The sequence below is a fragment of the Chanos chanos genome, chromosome 9 (genome assembly GCF_902362185.1).
Source record: "Chanos chanos chromosome 9, fChaCha1.1, whole genome shotgun sequence".
Taxonomy (NCBI): Eukaryota; Metazoa; Chordata; class Actinopteri; order Gonorynchiformes; family Chanidae; genus Chanos; species Chanos chanos.
The window spans coordinates 5,364,972-5,385,487 of NC_044503.1; the positions used below are offsets into that span (position 1 = coordinate 5,364,972).

A 20,516-nucleotide genomic window follows, 5' to 3' on the forward strand; every position below is an offset into this window, starting at 1 on the left:
ATCCCCCGCGACCCTAATCAGGATAAGCGGCTTAGATAATAATGAAAAATATATTATATATGATATATAACCAGGGACATTCTATCAGTTGGATATTTAGCCGATTACGCATTTTGACAGGTTTCCGCATGTTTGAAATACTCGTAAATGAAAATCTGCTGACAGATTATACCCTGTTGGCCTACACTTTGTTCTTAGAAAAGATAGGAACTTGACATGTTTTGTTTTCAGTCAAATGAAAAGTGGTACATGTCATAAAGAAAAAGGCATCATTTTAGAGAATTTCTTTCAGTGGCCAGCAAAGAACTTTCACTGAGGACAATAAATTTCAGATTAATGCAAAAAATAAGAAAATAGACAGGATTTGAGTATTCATCCTAAATGCTGCAGAGTAGTTTAGCATATTATGGCTTGCTTTCCTCCAGAAATGGGAAAATTACCCATGAAACAGTAAGGCAGTCATTAAGGGAATGCTATTAAACTGTACGTATAGTAAAAGCGTATACCAGTTTTTTTTCTGAATGGAAATGCACTTCGGACAGGGCAGAATATTGGAATACGGAATCTGACAGGAGAGGATGCCATCTGCCGACTAATAGCTGTTCCTACATGGTCATGTCACACCCTGTTGGTTGACGTAATCGCTCTGGAACCAATCACAGTGGGGATCAACACTTTTTGAAAGTCAAAGCGGCATGATGACGGTCGTGACAAGTACTCCTGTGTGAATGCAAAGGTAAACAGATTATTGAGATTTTTAGTAGCCATATATTGTTTATTTGAGATAAATTTAGTTCATCTACAATGTCAGATGAACAAAATATTTGGCATAGTTAATCTCATGGCTGTTGTTAAGCAAGGTTAGCTCGAATGCTTGCTTATTAGCATAGCTAAATTTATAACTGTGAAATCATATGTTTTTAGATTATTTTGACAGCCTACGTTGACATCAGTGTTAGTTGACCAATAGTCTAACTAATTTTCAAACAACATGACGTTTAGCCAAATGTGGAGTTAGTACAGTAACCATTCAATAAGTAAACGTGACGTTTGATAGAAAATATTTTTTGTTCTGCAATTAATGATCGTTGGCTACTTTTCTTGGAAATCATTGATTTGGTTTTGTTGTCGACAATTTTTCACACGTGATTTATTTAATTTACAGGATCACTACGTGAATCGACGAAGTTGGCATTCTCTGATGAATGGAAACCTAAGCCTGTCTCCAACTAACAGAGAAATCGGTGTATAGCTACATGTTTTAAAAACAACAAAAAAAAGGATTGTGTGTGGTTTTAAGAATATTTTTTAAAAAACAGCAAGGTGCGTTTTCGTAAGGCATCTAAATATTTTAAACAACTGTCCGAAGGCTTAAAAGCCGAGAAGATAAAAATAAGAAAATAATGGATGACTTAAAAGAAGAAGACATATCTGCCTCCACTGACAAGACGACAGAGATCAACAGGACTTATGTTATATCTGCAGTCAGAAAGTACGGAGGCCAAAGTAATGGAGTTACCCCTAAAAGTCGTCTAACACTTCAGAAACGAAAAACGGGCAGCAGAGGTCAAGGTACCAGCGAACAGTCAGCACTCGAAAATGCTGAGAATCGAACAGAAGTCTCTGAGAAAAGATTAACGTTACAACGAAGAACACGGACAGGTTCAATTGACAAAAGTCTATCAGATACAGGGAAACTGTGCGAGGCACGGCTATTGCATCGGTCTAAGATCCTGTCAGAGCCTAATAACCGGACGCCGTCTGGTTTAACGCCGATGCGCTCTGGTAGCCTCAGGGAAACGGGGCCTAAGACCTCTACAAAGGAAATAATAAATGCTCTTTACACGCCTCGCAAAAATACAGACAGAATCACAAGGTGCGCTCCGACTCCGGCCTCTGAAAAACCTGGCAAGGTAGATTCTGCAAAGACAGATAACCAGGACAAAACATTCTCAACTCCCACGAGACAGACTCAGTTTGAGAAAATTAGTGTGAAGAAGGACGTATTCGAGAGATTAGCGAGCAAAGATCATACAAAATCTGTGATGTCAAAATCCTCCGGTTTGGAGAAACAAAAACCAGCGCCTCAACTAAATTTGCAGCATGCCCATGCAAGTGCGAGTAACAGAAAACTTCCGCTTGGCAATCAGAACAGAGGCCTGACTCCTTTTTCGCGGTCGACACAGGTGAGACAGCACCCATCACTAATTAACTCTGCACAAAGTGAAGTTTTGAGCAGTACGCCCAACACGGCTACGGGCGATACAACTGCCACTTCAGAGTCAGCAAGCCGGCAAAAGACTCAACAAACCGTTGACACCTTGAAGATGGAGAACAGTGCAGTAACGGTGGCAGTTCGAGCGAGACCTTTCAACTCCAGGTTAGAAGCAGCGTAATATATTTCACCTCTAAACTTGCAAACGTAGTTCAAAGCCACTTACCGGGTCTTTACGTGTGAGGATCTTAAAATGTTTACTCTAGGTGACCCCTTTCACCTGAAATGTATTTATGTGTGGAGCCAGTGCGTTATTCTAATAAAAATCCTTTACGTTTTATTGTCAGGGAGAAGAATGGAAACGCTCATCCAGTGATTTTTATGCATGACCAGGAAACCGTTGTTCAACATCCAGAAACTAAACAGACCTACACATTTTCATTCGACTTCTCATTTTGCTCCATCGATGAGACGGACTCTAAATTTGCCAGTCAGCAAACAGTGTATGAAAAATTAGCCAGACCCCTACTGGAAAGAGCCTTTGAAGGATTCAACACTTGTCTTTTTGCATACGGACAAACTGGTTCTGGAAAATCATACACGTGAGTATTTTAAGATACACAAGAAGACTAAATAATTCCTGTAACAGTTTTTCTAATTGCTTGAGTAATTGAATTGACTGATGTCTTTATTTTTATATTTGATTTGTTTTGATTTGACTTGGCTTCAAAACTTGATTCTGTGTAGAATGATGGGGTTTGGAGAGGAGGCTGGAGTTACCCCCAGGTTCTGTGAGGAGCTTTTCACTAGACTGTCGCAGTCTGACAATAAGAAGGTGAATGTTCTTTTCCAGAGTCACGTGTGAACTTCTTCATAGTAATTATTTGGATCTGGGAATTTTTTTCTCGTTCCTGTATTTTCTGAGGGATTCTTGTATTTCACAGGTCTCTTTTCAGCTGGAAATGAGCTACTTTGAAGTATACAATGAGAAAATCCATGATTTGCTTGTAGCTAAGGAGGACCATAACCAAAAGAAGTTACCTGTGAGTAAAAACAAACAAACATAAAAACCCCAACCTTTTTAATAATGTCAGCTTTCATCGATGTATCAGATGCTCTAGCCTTTATTTCAAAAGTGTAACGTTAAACATCTCCATTTTGTCCATGTATTTTAAAGTTCAAAAGTTTCCTATATGATGAGGAGTAGTCCAACTCGACTGACTTAATTCAACTTTGTATGTGGTGTTATTCTTTTAGCTCCGGGTTAGAGAACATCCAGTCCACGGGCCTTACGTTGCAGATTTATCCACGTATGTACTTCTCTCATTCGACGTGTCTGATTATTGCGCAGTGAGTGTCTTAATCTCTAGTGACCAGTTTCCTCATGAAATGCCTCTCTGCTTTCCTACAGGAATGTGGTTAGCTCCTACGCTGATATTCAGGTACGCCCCCCCCCCCATTCAGCCTCACAGACTTTTCCCGGAAGCGATGTCTAACTCTCAGGTCGTCTAACCGTTTGGTCGTGTCGTTGCGTGTTTGTCTGGCAGGGTTGGCTGGAACTGGGGAACAAACAGAGAGCTACAGCGGCCACAGGCATGAACGACAAGAGTTCCAGATCTCACTCCGTCTTCACCCTCATCATGACTCAGACCACGGTCAGGTTAATCCCCCCCCCAACCCCCACCGCGCGGCCGTGGCAGGAGCGCTTGCCCGCCGCTGATGACTCACTTGGAACTGCAGATGTTTACATTTACAGAGCTAGCGATGAGTTAATGCGTGCAGTAACCGTCTGCTTGCGCTTGGTGTTGGATGCACCTGTGTTAACGTGTGCATGCATGCGTGTTTTTGTGTGTGTGTGTGTGTGTGTGTGTGTACACAGACTGAGTGTGTGGAAGGGGAGGAACACGACCACAGAATCACCAGTAGGATAAACCTGATCGATTTGGCAGGTAGCGAGCGCTGCACCACAGCTCAGACCAGCGGAGATCGACTCAGGGTAACCTCCCCTCACCCCACAAACCGTTTTAGACTACACCTCTACACAACACTGGATGACTGTCTTTTTTTTTTTTTTTTGTTGTCTTTTTAAACTTTACTTTACTTTAGACGTCACACCATTTACAGCATTTGTTTTCTCTGGGTGCCACTTGCCTGTTTACATTAAGCCGTAAACCCGATGTGTCGCTCTCCTTTTTAGGAAGGTGCGAGTATAAACAAGTCTCTCCTAACGCTGGGGAAAGTGATCTCTGCCCTTTCTGAGCAAGTGCAGACCAGGAAGAAACTCTTCATCCCATACCGAGAATCTGTGCTCACATGGTGAGAAATTCTGTCTGAGACGACTAACAGTCCTCATCCATTAAAATTAACACACAATCACTCATTTAGGGACTTCTAAGTACAGTCTAGGGACTGGTGTCAAATACATATTTCAGTCTGTCAATGCGTCCATTATTGGCTTTGTACACATATTAAAATGTTTGACACATCTGGCCTTTGATATGGTAAGACATTTTGTGTGTGTGTGTGTGTGTGTGTGTGTGTGTGTGTCCAGGTTGCTGAAGGAGAGTCTCGGTGGGAACTCGAAGACGGCGATGATCGCCACCCTCAGTCCGGCCGCCAGCAACGTGGACGAGAGTCTGAGCACCCTGCGTTACGCTCAACAGGCTCGCATGATCATCAACATCGCCAAGGTCAACGAGGACACCAACGCCAAACTCATCAGAGGTCAGAGCTTTAACCTCCCACGTGCCTGCGTAGGCGTCAATCCCTCGTCTCCTTCTCCTGGTTCAGTTAGAGCCCGCTCTAACCTTGTGTTCTGGTCATAGTTCCGCTCTGTGACTCCACACAGACCGAACTGTCAGGCACTGACAGTTTGTCAAACACGGGTGACTCCAGACAGGTGTCAAACTCCAGTCAAGGGTCATACTATTTGTTGGTGTTTTAACCAACCATACACTCACCCGCCAAGGTGGTTTAGGTCATAGTATAAGCAAATACGTCTAAACACCATAGTCCCTGGCAACTAGAGTTCGATGCCTGTCTTCTACAGCAGTGATTCTCAACTCCAGTCCTGTGGGCCCACTGTCCTGTACGTCTTTGTTTTAACTCTTCGTTATCACAGTTGATTGAGCTGATCAAGGGCTTGATAATTAATTGATCAAGGGAATCGGGTGTGTCAGTCTTCAGTTAAAACAAAGACGTCCAGGACAGTGGGGCCCCCCAAGGACTGGAGTTGAGAATCACTGCTCTACAGAGACTTTGCTGCTGGGATCTTCATCTACCACTTGAGGGCACTGTTGGGAAACGAGAACGAGTGTGCCATGGGGCTGCATGAAAACCATTAGCGTGTTGAATGTGTGCGTCTTTATGCCCAGAGCTGAAAGCTGAGGTGGAGAAGCTGCGATCGGCCCAGATGAGCTCTCAGGGCATCGAACCGGAGAAAATGAGACTCTTCCAGCAGGAAATCGCCGCTCTCAAGATGCAGCTCACTCAGCAGGAGAGGGAAATGGCAGAGGTTCACAGGTGATTACCATACGTCTCTGTCGTGACTTATTTTTACGTGGGTCATTCTGGGGAGGGGGCGGGCAATGAGTCGCTGAATAATGAAAATCGATTTTTTTTTTTTCTGAGCCCCGTGAAGGCTTCAATCTGAGTTCGGTTGCTTTTGTTTTTTGTTCTTGCAGAGCGTGGAAAGAGAAACTGGAACAGGCGGAGAGACGCAAACTCGAAGAGACGAAAGAGTTGCAAGTAATTCACCAAATCGCCGTCTGCTCTTCCACTTCTATCGCCGATTGTTATGAGACTTCATTTTGGTTACTTGTCTCTGTCCATACCTAGTTCTATCTTTTAAACCCCCCCCCCCCCCCATCCCTTTCTTTTTCTCTCTCTTTGTCTCTCTTTCTGTATCTCTTCCCCTCCTACCTGCTGCCTGTTTTTAGCGGGCGGGCGTCACTTTTAAGGTGGACAATCGCCTTCCCAACCTGGTGAACCTGAACGAGGATCCTCAGCTGTCCGAGATGCTGTTGTACATGATCCGGGAAGGTCAGACCAAGGTCGGCAAGCGCAAGTCGGAGTCAGCCCATGACATCCAGCTCTCAGGAGCTCTCATAGCCGACGAGCACTGGTGAGACACTGAAGGGCTTAACCAATGAAACTGTCATAAACCCACCACAGTCTTAACACCTGGCACACAGCAATTCTGTAAAAAGTGAAGCCTGGACCTTCTTCTCTGTATTACAACACAAAAAAATGGAGAAATTTATCTGTTTGGCTTATGAGTTTGTTTAGTCTTGCAACTGTCATTTGGACAGTTTTTTTGGCAATAGTAATTTAAATCAAAAGTTATTTGAGTAAATGGCACTGCTATAGCCAATGGCTTGAACAGACCAGACTTGCATTAGATTTCAACCCAGCACTTTCTTCATTCATTCACACATACAGTAAACATCAGATGTGTTCTCAAACATTTCACACACCTAAATACTCAGGGTGTCCTTTTACAGAAGCACACAGACACTATTTAAGGGGATGTGTATTTAACATGCTTAGAGCACAGCTCATAATGAACCCACCGACATAACTGTCCATACAGGCTGTTATAGCGTGTTTGGATGCTGACGTCATTGTCTTGTTCGGTCTAACGTGAAAAGTGGTACCTGTCTCGTATGTTTTCTCCTCTCTTTCTCCCTCAGCGTAATCTCTAACGTAAACGGAACCGTCAGCATCACGCCGATGAAGAACGCAAAGACCTTTGTGAACGGGCATCTCATTTCTGAATCCACGGTCCTCCATCACGTGAGTGGATAGAGAAATCAGGGATTCCGTGATCCGCTGATCTTCGTTGGGCTGAGGTGTGACTTTTTTTTTTTTTTTTGTCTTCCATTTGGGTTTCAGGGGGACAGGGTGATTCTGGGAGGCGATCATTACTTCCGTTTTAACCACCCGGTGGAGGTGCAGAGCGGGAAACGTGTGTCGTGTTGGGCTGGAGCAGGAGATGGCCAGAAGGACTTTGAGTTTGCCAAAAACGAGCTGCTTTCTGCTCAGCGAGCGCAGTGAGTTCACTTGTATCCAAATACGGACGCTTTGCTGTTTTAACGTAAAGAGAGGTTGTGGGTGTTTTTTTTTTTTTTTTTCTTTTTGTTCACTATTTTATCCTGATTGTTGTCAGGTTAGAAGCTGAGATTGAAGAAGCGAGGCTGAAGGCCAAACAGGAAATGATGCAAGAAATACAAGTAGCCAAAGAAATGGCCCAGGAAGAACTGACCAATCAGAAGCAGGAATACGAAAACAAGATCAAAGCTCTGGAGCAGGAGCTGGTTTGTGAAGCAAACTCCCATTTTTGCCAAATTTGGCAAATTTGGCAAAACTTAATATTTAGACATGCCTTTCTCTCTCTGTTTATAACTGTTAATCTTTTCCGGTGGTCTTCTCAGGAGGAGGAGACAGGAAGGAACAGAGTGCAGGAACTGAACAGGCAGAGAGTGGCTAGCCAAATGGAAGAGCTTCAAACCGCCAAGACGCTCCTGGAACAACAAGTCCACACGCACCAGAAACGGCTGCACATGGAAGCCCAAGCCACCAGACAAGTAAAAAAAAATTACATTTTGGGACGATTTCGGGGCACCCTTTATTAAATGCTTTCGGGCATACTTTACCGTATTGAATCCTGTCCTTTTTAACGACTGTCACGTTAACCAACTTACCAAAACAGAAAAGAAATAAAAGAAAAGTAGAAAGCAAAGGGTACGGAGGACTGAGGTAGTGGTGAGATTGTGAACTGTTAAAGTTATTATGCGTAAGAATGTCTCCTTTATGAATAAATGGAAGCGGAAAGGCATTCCTCCCCATCTCTTAATCCTGAGTGTTTTTAACTTTAATCTCTGACCTCTCTTTCCCTGGGGACTTTTGTAGGCAATGGCAGACCACGCGATACGCCACGCTAAAATCCTACAGGCCCTGGAGGCGGAGAAAAGGAAGATCGCTGAGGATCTAGCGAAGATCCAGAGAAAACAAAGCCAGAAGGAAAAACCGACTCCCAAAAGCGGTAGGTTAGGTTTCCTTAGACACAGATCAGCTGTTTTGGAAATGTGTTTCATAAATGCGGTGTGCTGCATCATAAACACTACCTTCTGATTTTTATTTATTTATTTTAAAACATGACTGTACTATTGTGTGTTGTGTTCAGTGTCTCCACAGTGGGACACCATGAAGTTGTCTCTGATGATTGAAGAAGCAAACAAGATTAGCGAAAAATTCAGGAAACACACCGTCTTCAGCAGGTATCAGTCACTATTTTATTTTTTCACGAGGTTTTTAGAGGTTTGTTTTTTTTTTTTTTCCTTTTTTAAATTTTTTTTTAAGATTAGGTTTTGGTTTCTAGGTGATGGATGTTTGCAGTATTTGGCACACGCACTGACAAAACAAACATACGGAACTCATTCTCGGGGCCAGTTCAGGGCCGATCGTTTGGTTTAGAAAATAATCCCTGTGGACAAGTGATGAAAAGCCAGTGTTTTTAGGAGGGCTTTAATAAACTGATTTCTCTCGTCATTGCAGACATGAAGTGACGGATGACGAGAACGGAGGTGCGGGTGGAAAGCTGATGGTCCAGGTCCAGAACACCAAACTGGGTATCTCCACCCTCTGGAGCCTGGAGAAGTTCCACAACAACGTGGCCGCCATGCGGGAACTAGAGCAGGTAATCTCGACGTCTACGTTACTTTTAAACGGAGTCTCACAAACATAAAGTCCATTTTTCATGAGGCAGAAATTTCCCTAGGTCTGTTGTGTTTTGACCATCTTAACTGAGCTGGCAGTTTACTGTTAACAGTAACAAAACCATATGTCTTACACGATGAAATATTAAGGGAGATGGTTGTATTAATAAAACTGTTCTTGTACAAAGAACCATCAATTGGCAGTGAAGTCATGCTTCCTTGCCCACCATGATTGAAACCAGCTCGGTGTCTGCCCATCCGTAGCTGACATTTACTCGCATTAAAACCCTGCACGGTGAAAAGGGCAAGGCAGAGATAAAATTTTAAGGTTTTTAGTCACTCTTATCAAAGCGCAGACAGATGTCTTACCGCCTCATTCAACAAAATCCGCCTTTGTCAAGTTTACAACAGGTGTTTTTTTTTTGTTTTTTTAATGAGAGCGCTGAAACGGACTAGCAGGAGGCCAAATCATGTTCACGTATGAAAGATGATGATTAGTACGTTATAACTTTGTTTTTTTTTGTTCTCTGTTTTAACTGGAAGCTGTCGTTTTCGCAGGGAGACGACGTCTCTAAAGACGACGATGTGTTTTATGACCCTAATGACGAATGGGAGCCCGATATATCGACCTCCTCGACCTCTGCCCTCTCGCGCAGGAGGTACGTTTATTTTTTTTCTTTCCTGTCTTTTCACTATTCTTTCCCTACAGCGAATGTTTGCTCACCGTGTCTTTGTTATTTGCTTTCGTTTTTATAGTTAAGACGACGCTTGCCAAGCACTACAGATACAGTGCATTAGTGAAATAAGTATAAACTTTAAATGATTAAACACTCAACATTTCTGAGTTAAATGTCCATTTAATAACAACATATTAAAATTACGCCGGCCGGTCCCTGCCCAGAAATTACTAGTAGGCGATTTCCGTCCCGTTTTAAATAAATTCGTGCTCGTAAACGGAATTCTCGGAAAAGTCAGCATTCCTACGTCTCGTCGAACGCCACAACCTTACTGCCGACCGACCGCCCCCCCCCCCCAAACCACCGCCACCACCTTTTGCTTTCTATTTTTCTTGTTTTGATTTTTTTTTTCATTACGTTGACGTAGGGACCGCTTGTCAGAATGCAGCCAAATTCAACTTGGCAAGACGTCAATGCTCTTTGGCCACACCGTGTCTTTTCCTGTGCTCTCTGGAGTCCTGCCTGCTTTCACCACCCACTCCCTGGCTTCTGTCTTTCATTCTCCACAGTTTCTTTTCGTTAAAGACCCTTTCGCACCTTCGGCTTTTGGCTTTTTTTTTTCGTCTCTCTCCCTCTCTCTCTCTCTCCATGCTGTCTTCGCCGGGAACTCACCAAACACCAAGATAAACATTCTACCACAACATTGTAAGCCAGCTGATTCAGCTGACCATGGCTTTGTTGATCAGTTGAATCAGGTGTGTGTTTATGCTGGCCTAGAACAGAAACGTGCTGTCTTGTGGTTTCCCAGGTCTGGAGTTGACGTTAGTTATTAACACAAGCTCATTTTGCTACTGCATGTGAGGGCAGTTGGTTTTGGGCCAAGCTAACCAAATGGAGACGCATTAAAAACTTTCTCAGACTCTGTGTGGGCGAATTCTAACATAGAGTGGTTGCATATGTACACTTGACAATAGCCCCTTTTTTTGTATGTATATTAGACAATAGCCCTATTTCTAAAAGTTGTTTTTTTTTCCTGACCAGGAGCAGAAGTCTTTTGAAAAGCAGGAGGATATCTGGCCGTCTTTATGAAATTCGGGTTCATCCCATTCAGAGTTTAAACAACGGTTCTTCACAGGCCTCTGGTAATACACTCCCTTCACTTTTCAGGGGTGTGTGAGTGGGGGTTTGTGGGTGTGAGTCTGTATTTGTATCTTTCTTCATACTTTTCCCCCCCGTGTTCATCCCAAAAATTCATCTAGATATTCGTCCCAGTTGAAACTCAATGAAACTGTAGTTAACGTAAATACCCGTTCAGATCTCTGATGTTTCCTAATGCTCCTTAGGTTTGATGGGAGGGTCAAAACCCCCTTCGGTCCACGCTAGCACGTCTGACTCCGCCTTACCAGGCATCTGCAAGGATCTGATTGGTGCTTGTGTTGCCCAGCTGCGTGGATGTCAGCCCATAGAGGAGAGCTTGGCAGACAAACTGATCTCAGACCTGCTCTTCACACACAGTACAGTGAGGGCCATATCTGATCTGTATGAGCAGCTTGATGACGACTGCTCAGAGAACTGTAAGTCAGCCTGCTTGGTGTGTGTTACTTTGAGTTAGCATTGTTCAGAAATTAAGGACAATGGTCTCTAGCCAGGATATCAAGCCCTGAGAATACTGAAAGAGTACAAGAAGTCATTCATTATCCTCTCATTCCATCGATATTGAAAGGTCTGACGTGCCTTATCTTATTTCCACTGTTTGTGTGTGTATCTGCGTGTCTGTGTGTGTGTAAACAGTGTTTGCGAGCAGTGTGGAAGCACAGAGCCATCTGGTGAGGGTGACCTCTGCGATAGAGAGAGCAGTCTTTCTCACTGTGCACTGGCTCTCTGACATGAAGCCAAACACAGGGCAGACAGTGCCTGCCACGGCAGAGGACCTCAAGACCGAAGTCAAGAAAGTAGGAGGCTACTTTCAGCTCCTCATCCAGGTACACAGCACACAGCACTGGTCATTTTTTTTAATGATCCAACCCTTGTACTCGTCAGGGAAAATGACAAAAAAAGTTTCTATAGCGTGTATGGTTTTGTTTGCTTAATCCAGTGCTTTGGAGCATGACAGAGTTATATGTGTGTGTGTGTGTGTGTGTGTGTGTGTGTGTGTGCGCGCATGGGTGTGCGTGTGTTAAAAACAGATGTATAAATCTGGTCTGGTCCATTTATTTGTTGTTTTGGTTTTTTTTTGTCTTTTCTCAGGGCTGTGACTCTGATATCTCATCTATGGTGACTGAGGCTGTGAACAAGATTGGCAGGTGCCTGGACACAGCTCTCAGCATCATCAGTCACCTGGCAGCAGTCACCGGAACCGAGCTGCACCAGACCGAGCTGAGCCCAGACGCCGTCGGCAGGGTGGGGGCACTTTTCCCTCTCTCTCTCTCTCTCTCTCTCTTTCCCTCTTTCTCCACACAAGGCTAAAAGCCTGAGAATAAAGAAATTGGCCCCGCAAGCACACAGACAAGCACAGCTGTCTTTGAGACATCAAAAAAAAAACCCGCGGTGCTCTTTTCAAAACAAGCTGTACACCGTTTTGTAAACTTTCAGTGATCTCTTTGGTTTTTCCCCCGTGTTTGGAAAGACCGAGATTTTAGCATAGATTAAATTATGTCGGCATTCCAACAGCCCATTACCATATTCCAGAAAGAAAGAAAGAAAGAAACAACTTCAGTCAGAAGTTCATTTAGAATCTGCCACTGCCCATTAACATCCATTGCTTTGACTGCTTTTTATGTGTGGATTGTGTTTGTATAAATGTGACTGAATTAGCCTTCCCAACTGTTTGTATGTGTGTGCGTATGTGCATGTATATGTGTGTATGTGTGTGTGTGTTTCAGAGGCCTGCTGCAGTATCTTTGCTGGAGGGATACCGTCGTGGTGTGCACTGTCTTTTAGAGGAGGGTCTGTGTGTATGTAAACTGATGCTAAAGGACACTCAGCTAGCACAGCCCAGAACCCAGGTAAAACTTAGTCGTCACTCACCTCTACTCCCTCACTTCTACTCCCTCACTTTTACTCCCTCACCTCTACTCCCTCACCTCACTTTTCTTACACGTACCTCTGAGCCGTTTAATTTACCAGCTCAATCCTCAGGTGTTAAATGCAACTGAAATCAATCAAATGCATTATTAATCCGATTCTAATTTTAAAAGACATTTATAATCGTATTGCATTGTCATACAAATGCTGATGGTTATGTAATTCGAGCCACGAATGGGAACATTTAGAATAAAATATTTCAGATGGTTTAATCTTGTATGCATCATTTCTCTCCTGCGCGCAGGTTTTACAGAGCGTTAAAATGAAGACGTTGGAGGTTGCCTGTGCCGTTCAGAGCTACATTCATTGCAATATGTCGGTAAGCATGACAAACGTTCTCTGATCCTGACGTGGAAGCGAAACGGCTTGAATTAACGACCACCCCTGCAAACGAGCGAGCATTAGCTTTTTTTTTTTTTTTTTTTTTTATGACTCTTGTAAAAATGAACCGCGGCACGAGCTTATCGCTCGCGTCTTGGGAGCGTTTTTGTCGTTTAGATAATGTATGCGTTGAATGAAGTGCCATCAGTCAACTCAACGCGCTTGTTACTGTTATCTTCAACGCGCAAACTACGCTGGCATTGTTACCGTTCAGCATGGATGTCGAGTGCCGGGGAGGAAGAAATGGATGTCCCAACCCCCCCCCCCCCCCCCCCCCCCACTCTAACCCGCCCCCGTTGTTTGGAAACAAAAGAGGCCAGACAAATCCCTCCATATGCCCAAGAGCAACCCCACCTCCCACCCCCTCATCTGAAATTCCATTATTTCATTGGAAAATGATCAAATAAATGGTTTCTACTGGTGCCACACTTTCTGAAACATTTTATTTGTATGTGTAATGATTTACTTGCATACGTTGTAACAAAACAAGAGGTTGTCTTTTATTATTATTATTTAGAGAACTTTGAAACTGTATGAAGGGAGTTATGTTTTTCATTTTTCATGTTGGTTAATGTAGGCCTTTCTAGAGGCAGCTGTAACTGTAAGCTGATTTAACGTGTCTCTGTTTTTGCCCTGCTGCAGGAGCGGCAAGACTCCTCTAAAGACAGTGAGGCTGATGTGGATGCCTCCCAGTTGCGGGAAGTACGAAACACAGCGACCAGACTGCTCCAGCTGAACCAGGCCCTTCAAAGACTTCATTCCTTACTGTCCCAAACCCTACGAGGTACAGCATTCGTCCTCTACGCCCGTGCCCCACACAAGCTTGAACCGCATTCTGATTGGTTCATTTTTACTGTAACTGATTTAGGTGTTTATTACGACCTGTGGATTTATTTGTATTCCCAGGCAGAGGCAGTGATGTCGGTCTTCCCCCTGTTAGAGAAGCAATCCAGTCTTCCTCCAGAACCATTGCTGAAGTCATTACTGGTCTGCCCAGACAGACGGGCGTGAACCTGGACGCAACTCTTCAGCTGCCGTGCGTGAAGAGCGTCGTGTCCTGCCCATGACGACGTGCACACGGCGCTCCAGTCCCTGACGGCGCTTTTCGACCAATCCGGCGCGGGAAGGAGGGGGTCCTCCGGTTCCGAAAGCGGCTCAACTAAATCAGAGAACCACGCTCCGGGTCACAGCGGCAGAAACAGAACCGCCCCTAAAATAGTGTATACGCTTACCTCAGGGGTCACGATGACCTCTAGGGACATTCGCTGGGTTTAATCTGCTCTGAAATGCTGTACTAAATGACTGTTAAATCAAATACATATTTAAACCAAGAATCACAAAAGCAAGTGTGGTTTAATGCCATGTTCAATTATGAATTTGTTTACTGTCAGGGCACTGCTGTTTCTAGAGATGCTAAATTGCACTGTTACTCTCAGGCATTAAAAGCAGCTTTTAAGATACTTGATAACATTGGTACTTGGAAACTTGTTGCATATTTGAACTTTATAATCTGATGATGCAAGGTGTGCAACTTGGTTGTCTTTCTTATTCTGGGCATGATCTTCTTTGTCTTCCCCGACTTTGGGCATCATTCTTAATTTGTATATAACCAAGGATATGGTGTAACTGAATGTAGTTCTCAACAGAAGTCTGCATATAATAACTTGTTAAAACTGTATTGGATAGGACATATTTTGCACTTAAGACGATTGCACAGCTAGTGTATATTTTTTTTTCTTACTGTTATGCATTGCATGGTTTACATGTGAAATCATCACATTTTTTTTTTTTTGGTCTATCAGTTTAATATATTTTCATGTATAATCATGTTGTCCAACAACTGAGTCGGCACAATAAACACAAAAAGGTAACATACAAACCGCCTGGTGTCTCTTATTAACACAAATAAACTACATCATGAACTTTATCCCCTTATTACCCATGATCTTCGTTTTAATTTTGCAGTATATCTACATTTAGTCCTAAAACGATTGCATAAAGAACAAATAGTTTCAATACGTCGTTTTCTCCTTCAGTGTTGTATTCACGATCTTAATAATGGGTTTTTTTCTACCTTTTTCTTACGATAAATGTCAAGATGCATTGGTCGTAACGGCAGAGCTGACGTTACCTTCCAACACAAGCGATCAACTGCACCCGCGCGCTGGACCCCTCCTTTCTCACTGTAGCTGTGCAAATGCATCAGTGAATTCTCATAGTCTTATATCATTGAGGAGGTCCCTGCAAGTTTGAAGAACGACGACAGCAGTGTTTTGGACATCGATTCAACAGTTTTGCTTTGGAAGAAAAAAGCACTCGAATGATTCTGAAAACTTGAACAAATTGAAACCGCATGTCTCGTGAGCAGCGTTGAAAATCAAAACCTCTCAGGTATTACTTTAAAACGGTAGTTTTAGCTTAGCTTGCTACCAAAACGTGTCGTTTGTAATTTTCTTCAAACAAGTTTACTTGTGGCTATATGTAATTAGAAAAATCTTTTCTCATTCCTCTGCCTTCTTTTCATGCCAAAGTCTTTAAATGTACTTTTTACTTTACAGGATGTATTTTTCTCAAATAATATGCTCTCTTATCATTGTAAGTATTTACTGTTTTTAAATACATTTGTAAATAATATGATTGAGTTTTGTGGTGTTCTCAGCTAATAAATGACTTTTATTTCACAGATTTTGTTTCAGTATTGCTTAGGAAAAGGTAAGCAGCACACATCTGTCTGTCTATCTATCTATCTATCTATCTATCTATCTATCTATCTATCTATCTATCTATCTATCTATCTGTCTGTCTGTCTGTCTATATATTTGTTTGTGACTGTAATTTAATTTAAAAATAGGAATTCTCTTTTTATATATCAACCATCAGTTGAACTGTCATGATTTTTAGATGATGCGTTTCTATTAACAGATATTTACCCATACCACTCAGTGGAGCTCAGTGTACAAGTAGTCTTATACCCTTTAGTTAGCAAACACGAAAGAACACTCTAGTCATGTAAAACAAGGTAAAATTGTTTCATTTCCATACGACCACACGACCTTTCCTTAGTGCTTACGTCAGAGGCTCAGTGAAAGGGCTTTGTGGTTTGAACCTAATAACTTTAAAGCCAAATTCATTGTCCCTTTTTCTTTCCACCCTCTAACATCTGTGAACAGCCCTGGTGTTAACGGTGGAGAGCGAGACCCTGCTCCCCTATGATGAACCATATTATGAGTATGTTCCTGACCGCATGCAGTGGCACGCTGCCCGCGAGGTCTGCAGCCAGAGGTCTGGAGCTATGGCTGTGGTCTCTAACGTCCTTGAGAACAGAGAACTGAGCAGCTTTTTACAGTCGCTTAACATCACTCAGCCCGTTTGGATCGCGATGAAAGTCGTGAAACAAATGAGCGGTGAGTTCCATTTACGTGACAAAAAAAAAAAACCAAAACGTTTTTCTTTGAATTTTAAATGCTCTTCAGTGTGGCCCCTTGCTTTTATAGAGAACAGTTACGTATAGAATGTTCTTCCGCGTTTTCCTTTATTTCTGTTTTTTCGCCTCTTTTGTTGTCTATTTTCAAGTGACAGAATGACAAAATGTAACAATACAGTTGTGTGCATACCATTGCAGTCGTTGCGTGATGTGAATATAATTTTCTTTGGCTATTGTGCCACTGAAGGCGCCTCAGATTCCCTAATCCTGGAGTTTTTGGGGAGAACAGATAGGAAGTCTGCTCGACTCCTGCAGAGTTTCCCGACCATGGACGCCGTCACGGTTTGCGCCCGTGTTCGATTCGACCCAAGCTGCCACGGAGTTTCCACTGTGTTCTCTTATGCCATACAGACTTTTATTAATGAATTCCAGCTTCGAGCTCAAGTTATCCAGGGCGAGCCCATCCAGCTCGCTCTCCTCGTGCACGGAGTACACAGCCGCTATGTGTCTGCTTTCCCAAACGACGCTTCCTGGCACTCCGTGTGCGTCAGCTGGGCCGCACAGGGGGGCCGGTGGGCCATCACGGTGAACGGTTCGGAGATAGGTCAGGGGTCGAACCTCTATCCGTCGGAACGCATCGGACGCAACGGCCAGTTCATCATCGGCCAGGAGCAGGACGCTTACGGCGGATCGTTCAAGAGCCAGGAGGCTTTTTGCGGAAGCATTACGCAGCTCTACATCTGGAAACGGGTGTTGAACAGCAGTGAGATTCAGACTATGGAAAAAGAGTGTTCACCTATTCCCTCTGGTCTGTTTTTTAAGTGGAGTGCTTCAGCTTTGGAAGTGGAACCCTCCCTGCAGAGACACTGGGGAAAGTCCCTGTGTCAAGGTAACGTTTTTTTTTTTTTTTTTGAAAGGGAGAGGGGACATGCCTCATTTGAATGGGACCAGACAGAGCAGTGAGATGGACTACCTCAGTGTCTCCCATAGCTCTCGTATTGAAATTCAAGCCTGTGGTTCCCCCCTCTGTACCGACTAACATGAAAATAAGAGCCCTCCGCCAAGTCGTAATTGGCAGAGTTAGCCGTAATGGTTGTAAATATTTCATGCGTGTTGTAATTCTGTATCCCACCCTTTCGAATAGACGTTCTCCTCTGACAGAGCTTAAGCCAGTAAGTAATGGCCCCTTTTGACTCTTGTCATGTGACTAACCAGAAACAAAAAGCGGCAGTTATTGTGTCCATGTGGTAAATTTAGATAGTTCCACTCTATTTTGAATTGGTTGCCGTGACACTGGATGACATCACCTCAAATTAAACACACTGAGAAGCATGGTTTGGTTGTCTGCTTTTAAGCTGTCAAACACTATTTGTTTTTAGCCGGTGGAAGTTTTTTTTAATGGTTCTGTTTTTTATTCCTTATAGTAACATTGTTTTTTCCTTCTTTCTTTTCAGGTAACACTAGTCAAATTGATGGTCAACTGATAATTCCCTGGTTAGACTTACAAAACCAGAATTTTACCTCTGTGGATGTGTACACACCCACTAATGGTAAATGTGTGAGTTTTGATCCAATGAGTGGAACCTGGCACTTGGATCGTTGCGATGCGCTGAAAGGAGGAGTCTGTCAGTTTGATAAAGGTGGGTGCTCTCGATATATTGCGATATATCGTTCTGAGCCGTCAAATCTGCTCAGATTTCACAGAACGATGAAACTGCAAACTGCAGCACCAATGAAAACAATGAGCTCCACTTTCACGAAAGATACAATGGGGTGCTTCAAAAAATAGGTCAAATAAATTTGTTGACTAAAAATGTTGCATTTTTCATAAAATAAACTTTTGGAATGCTGACTTCAGTCCCTGTTTGACAAGTTTGGTGTTGTCAGCTGATCAAATCAGAGATGTGGAATATAGATCATGGGAAGTGTTGTACCTTAGTTTGCATTTGACTGATAAGCATGTGTGGACTTTTTACACTTTTTTTTTTGGTTTCAGATGAATTTGATGTCTATGGCTTTCCCAAGACACCGTTTTTCAAACAAGTCAAGAAGGACCTGGTTGGCCAACCTGTGAGTTTAATGTCCGTCACAGTCATGATCCCAAAGAGTTTCCAACCTGCAAAGGGCGGACCAGTTTTGGATGAATTATTTTATGGTCTTGTCAACTGAAATTTCTGTTTCACTTGGATGTTTTCAGCTGTTTTTATCAAAACCGATCTCCATAGTTTTTTTTGCACTAGGCATAAAAAAGCAAATTTTGAAAACCACACCATCATTTGAATAATGGCGTACCTTATCAGTTTGATGGCTTTAAAACGGATCGTTCAGGTTCTGGACTTTGATTGGTCGGTTCAGCGTTCCATCTGCGTGTATACTCACAACATAACATGGCTAATGGCTTTCCACAGTACTGTATCTTTTCACAGATGCTTAACGTTGCCTTGACAACACAGTAACTGTGTTCAATCACAGTGGAATATTTTAACAACCTAACAAGCTTAACAGCCTTTTAACTCTGACAATACCACTTGTACCTTATTGTTTTATTATTGCACATAGCGATATGGGGTTCACATTACCTCAACATGCGTATTATTTGCACATATTTTTACAATGCAGAGTTTCATGTGAAGTATATGTGCAGAGTAACAAACATAGAGCTGAATGTGACCAGTTCATCGTCCTATTTTAATTCTCCTGTTTGTGTATCGTGTCTTTCTCTGAAGACAACGGATGGAAATAACCTAACCGCACCTGCCAAGCGAGACCTGGCCGGACTGAGCGCGCTCAGTGGTGTTCTTGTCAAGGTTCTGAAAAGCAACCCAGCCATCGTCACTTCCTCCGACATCCTCCACCTGACTCAGATGATGGAGAAAGCGGCGGCCGCACACCTGTCCCTGGGATCCAGCCCCTCTGAGGCCATCGTGTCTCTGGTCACCAATTACCTGAAACTGGCCAGTGAGATCCTTGACCCTGATATGGCTGTTCATTGGTTGGATCTGAGTGAAGATGAGGTCTGTCACGTGCAGCTATTGACAAATCAGTTAATGTTCATCCGTAAAAGTCTGAGAATATCGATCCTGTCTATTTTTTGCCTTTCTTTTTTTATCATTAACAGTCAATTTTTGTTGTATTTTCCTGCAGGTCCGTCCCAGACCATTCTCGGTTATTGAAAGTATTGACAAATTGATTTGCGCGCTGGCAGACGTACTGTGGAAAGATGGGAAAAGCTACAGCATTTCAACAAACAGCATAGGTGAAGTATTCTCAGTGTTTCCCCATATCCATATATTAAAATTAATGTTACTAATATGGTGATAATAATTATTTTTCGAATATATGTAAAGTTTGCTTGTGCTAGTCTCATATAGGTACATTGCATCATGTGTGAGTCAGAAGTAAAACTTATTACTGATGTTGTAGGGTAAAAAACCAAAACAAAACAGAAATAAAGAAAAAAAACCAGAACCGCTTGAAGCAATACCGGGCCAAAATCGGCAGGAAGTTCTGCATTTCCTCTGCATTTTGTAAAATGCAGTTATGTGCTGTTGAGTAATCAATATATCCTCAGAGCTAAAACACTATCTTGTGTCTTTGTAAAAAAAAAAAAAAAAAAAAAAAACAGCAACAAATGTATTCTAGCTGTAAAAATGTCTTCTTTTTCTCAATGATTTTTTTAAAAAAAATCTTTCTGACATTTTTTTTAGATGTTCATCTGGAGCCGAGACAGCTTTCTCAGGCGAGCTGCAGCTTCCTGTATAAACCATCTGCTTATGACACCCAGTCCAACCATCATGACGAGATTCTCATTCCAGACTTGGAGCTCCACAGACTCTACTCACTGGGTCAGAACCAGAACCAGAACCAGAACCATTTTCACTCAGTCCATTTTTTGTTGCTTTAACCTCAGAACCTGCGGGGTCCTTGTATTTACGTGTACAGTGCATACAGAGAGTTTTCAGACCCTCTCAAGTTTTCCACATTTTGTTATGTTTCAGACTCATCTCAAAATGGATTCA

The 20,516-nt window shown here is 42.8% G+C and overlaps 2 protein-coding genes across 2 annotated transcripts in view; both read left to right on the plus strand.

Annotated features, from left to right (window-relative positions):
* The first annotated feature begins 1,403 nt into the window (after positions 1-1,403).
* kif14 (kinesin family member 14) lies at positions 1,404-14,348 on the plus strand. The gene is given in 30 exon segments (XM_030784951.1): positions 1,404-2,380; positions 2,563-2,817; positions 2,963-3,050; positions 3,160-3,258; positions 3,473-3,525; positions 3,627-3,657; positions 3,763-3,870; positions 4,095-4,211; positions 4,413-4,531; positions 4,767-4,939; positions 5,590-5,737; positions 5,899-5,962; positions 6,154-6,338; positions 6,907-7,009; positions 7,109-7,266; positions 7,383-7,530; positions 7,648-7,800; positions 8,126-8,258; positions 8,400-8,493; positions 8,771-8,912; positions 9,490-9,590; positions 10,650-10,750; positions 10,952-11,182; positions 11,400-11,590; positions 11,856-12,008; positions 12,491-12,613; positions 12,937-13,011; positions 13,716-13,857; positions 13,980-14,131; positions 14,133-14,348. Coding segments are annotated over 30 exon segments (4,833 nt in total).
* Positions 14,349-15,632: 1,284 nt separating this feature from the next.
* The window catches only part of LOC115820679 (adhesion G-protein coupled receptor D2), a 53,244-nt gene continuing 48,360 nt past the window's right edge, over positions 15,633-20,516 (plus strand). The window contains exons 1-8 of the mRNA XM_030784323.1: positions 15,633-15,668; positions 15,758-15,785; positions 16,244-16,477; positions 16,754-17,386; positions 18,494-18,567; positions 19,224-19,511; positions 19,642-19,753; positions 20,205-20,342. Coding sequence (XP_030640183.1) covers positions 15,633-15,668; positions 15,758-15,785; positions 16,244-16,477; positions 16,754-17,386; positions 18,494-18,567; positions 19,224-19,511; positions 19,642-19,753; positions 20,205-20,342 — 1,543 coding nt within the window. The remainder of the gene's footprint in view (positions 15,669-15,757; positions 15,786-16,243; positions 16,478-16,753; positions 17,387-18,493; positions 18,568-19,223; positions 19,512-19,641; positions 19,754-20,204; positions 20,343-20,516) is intronic.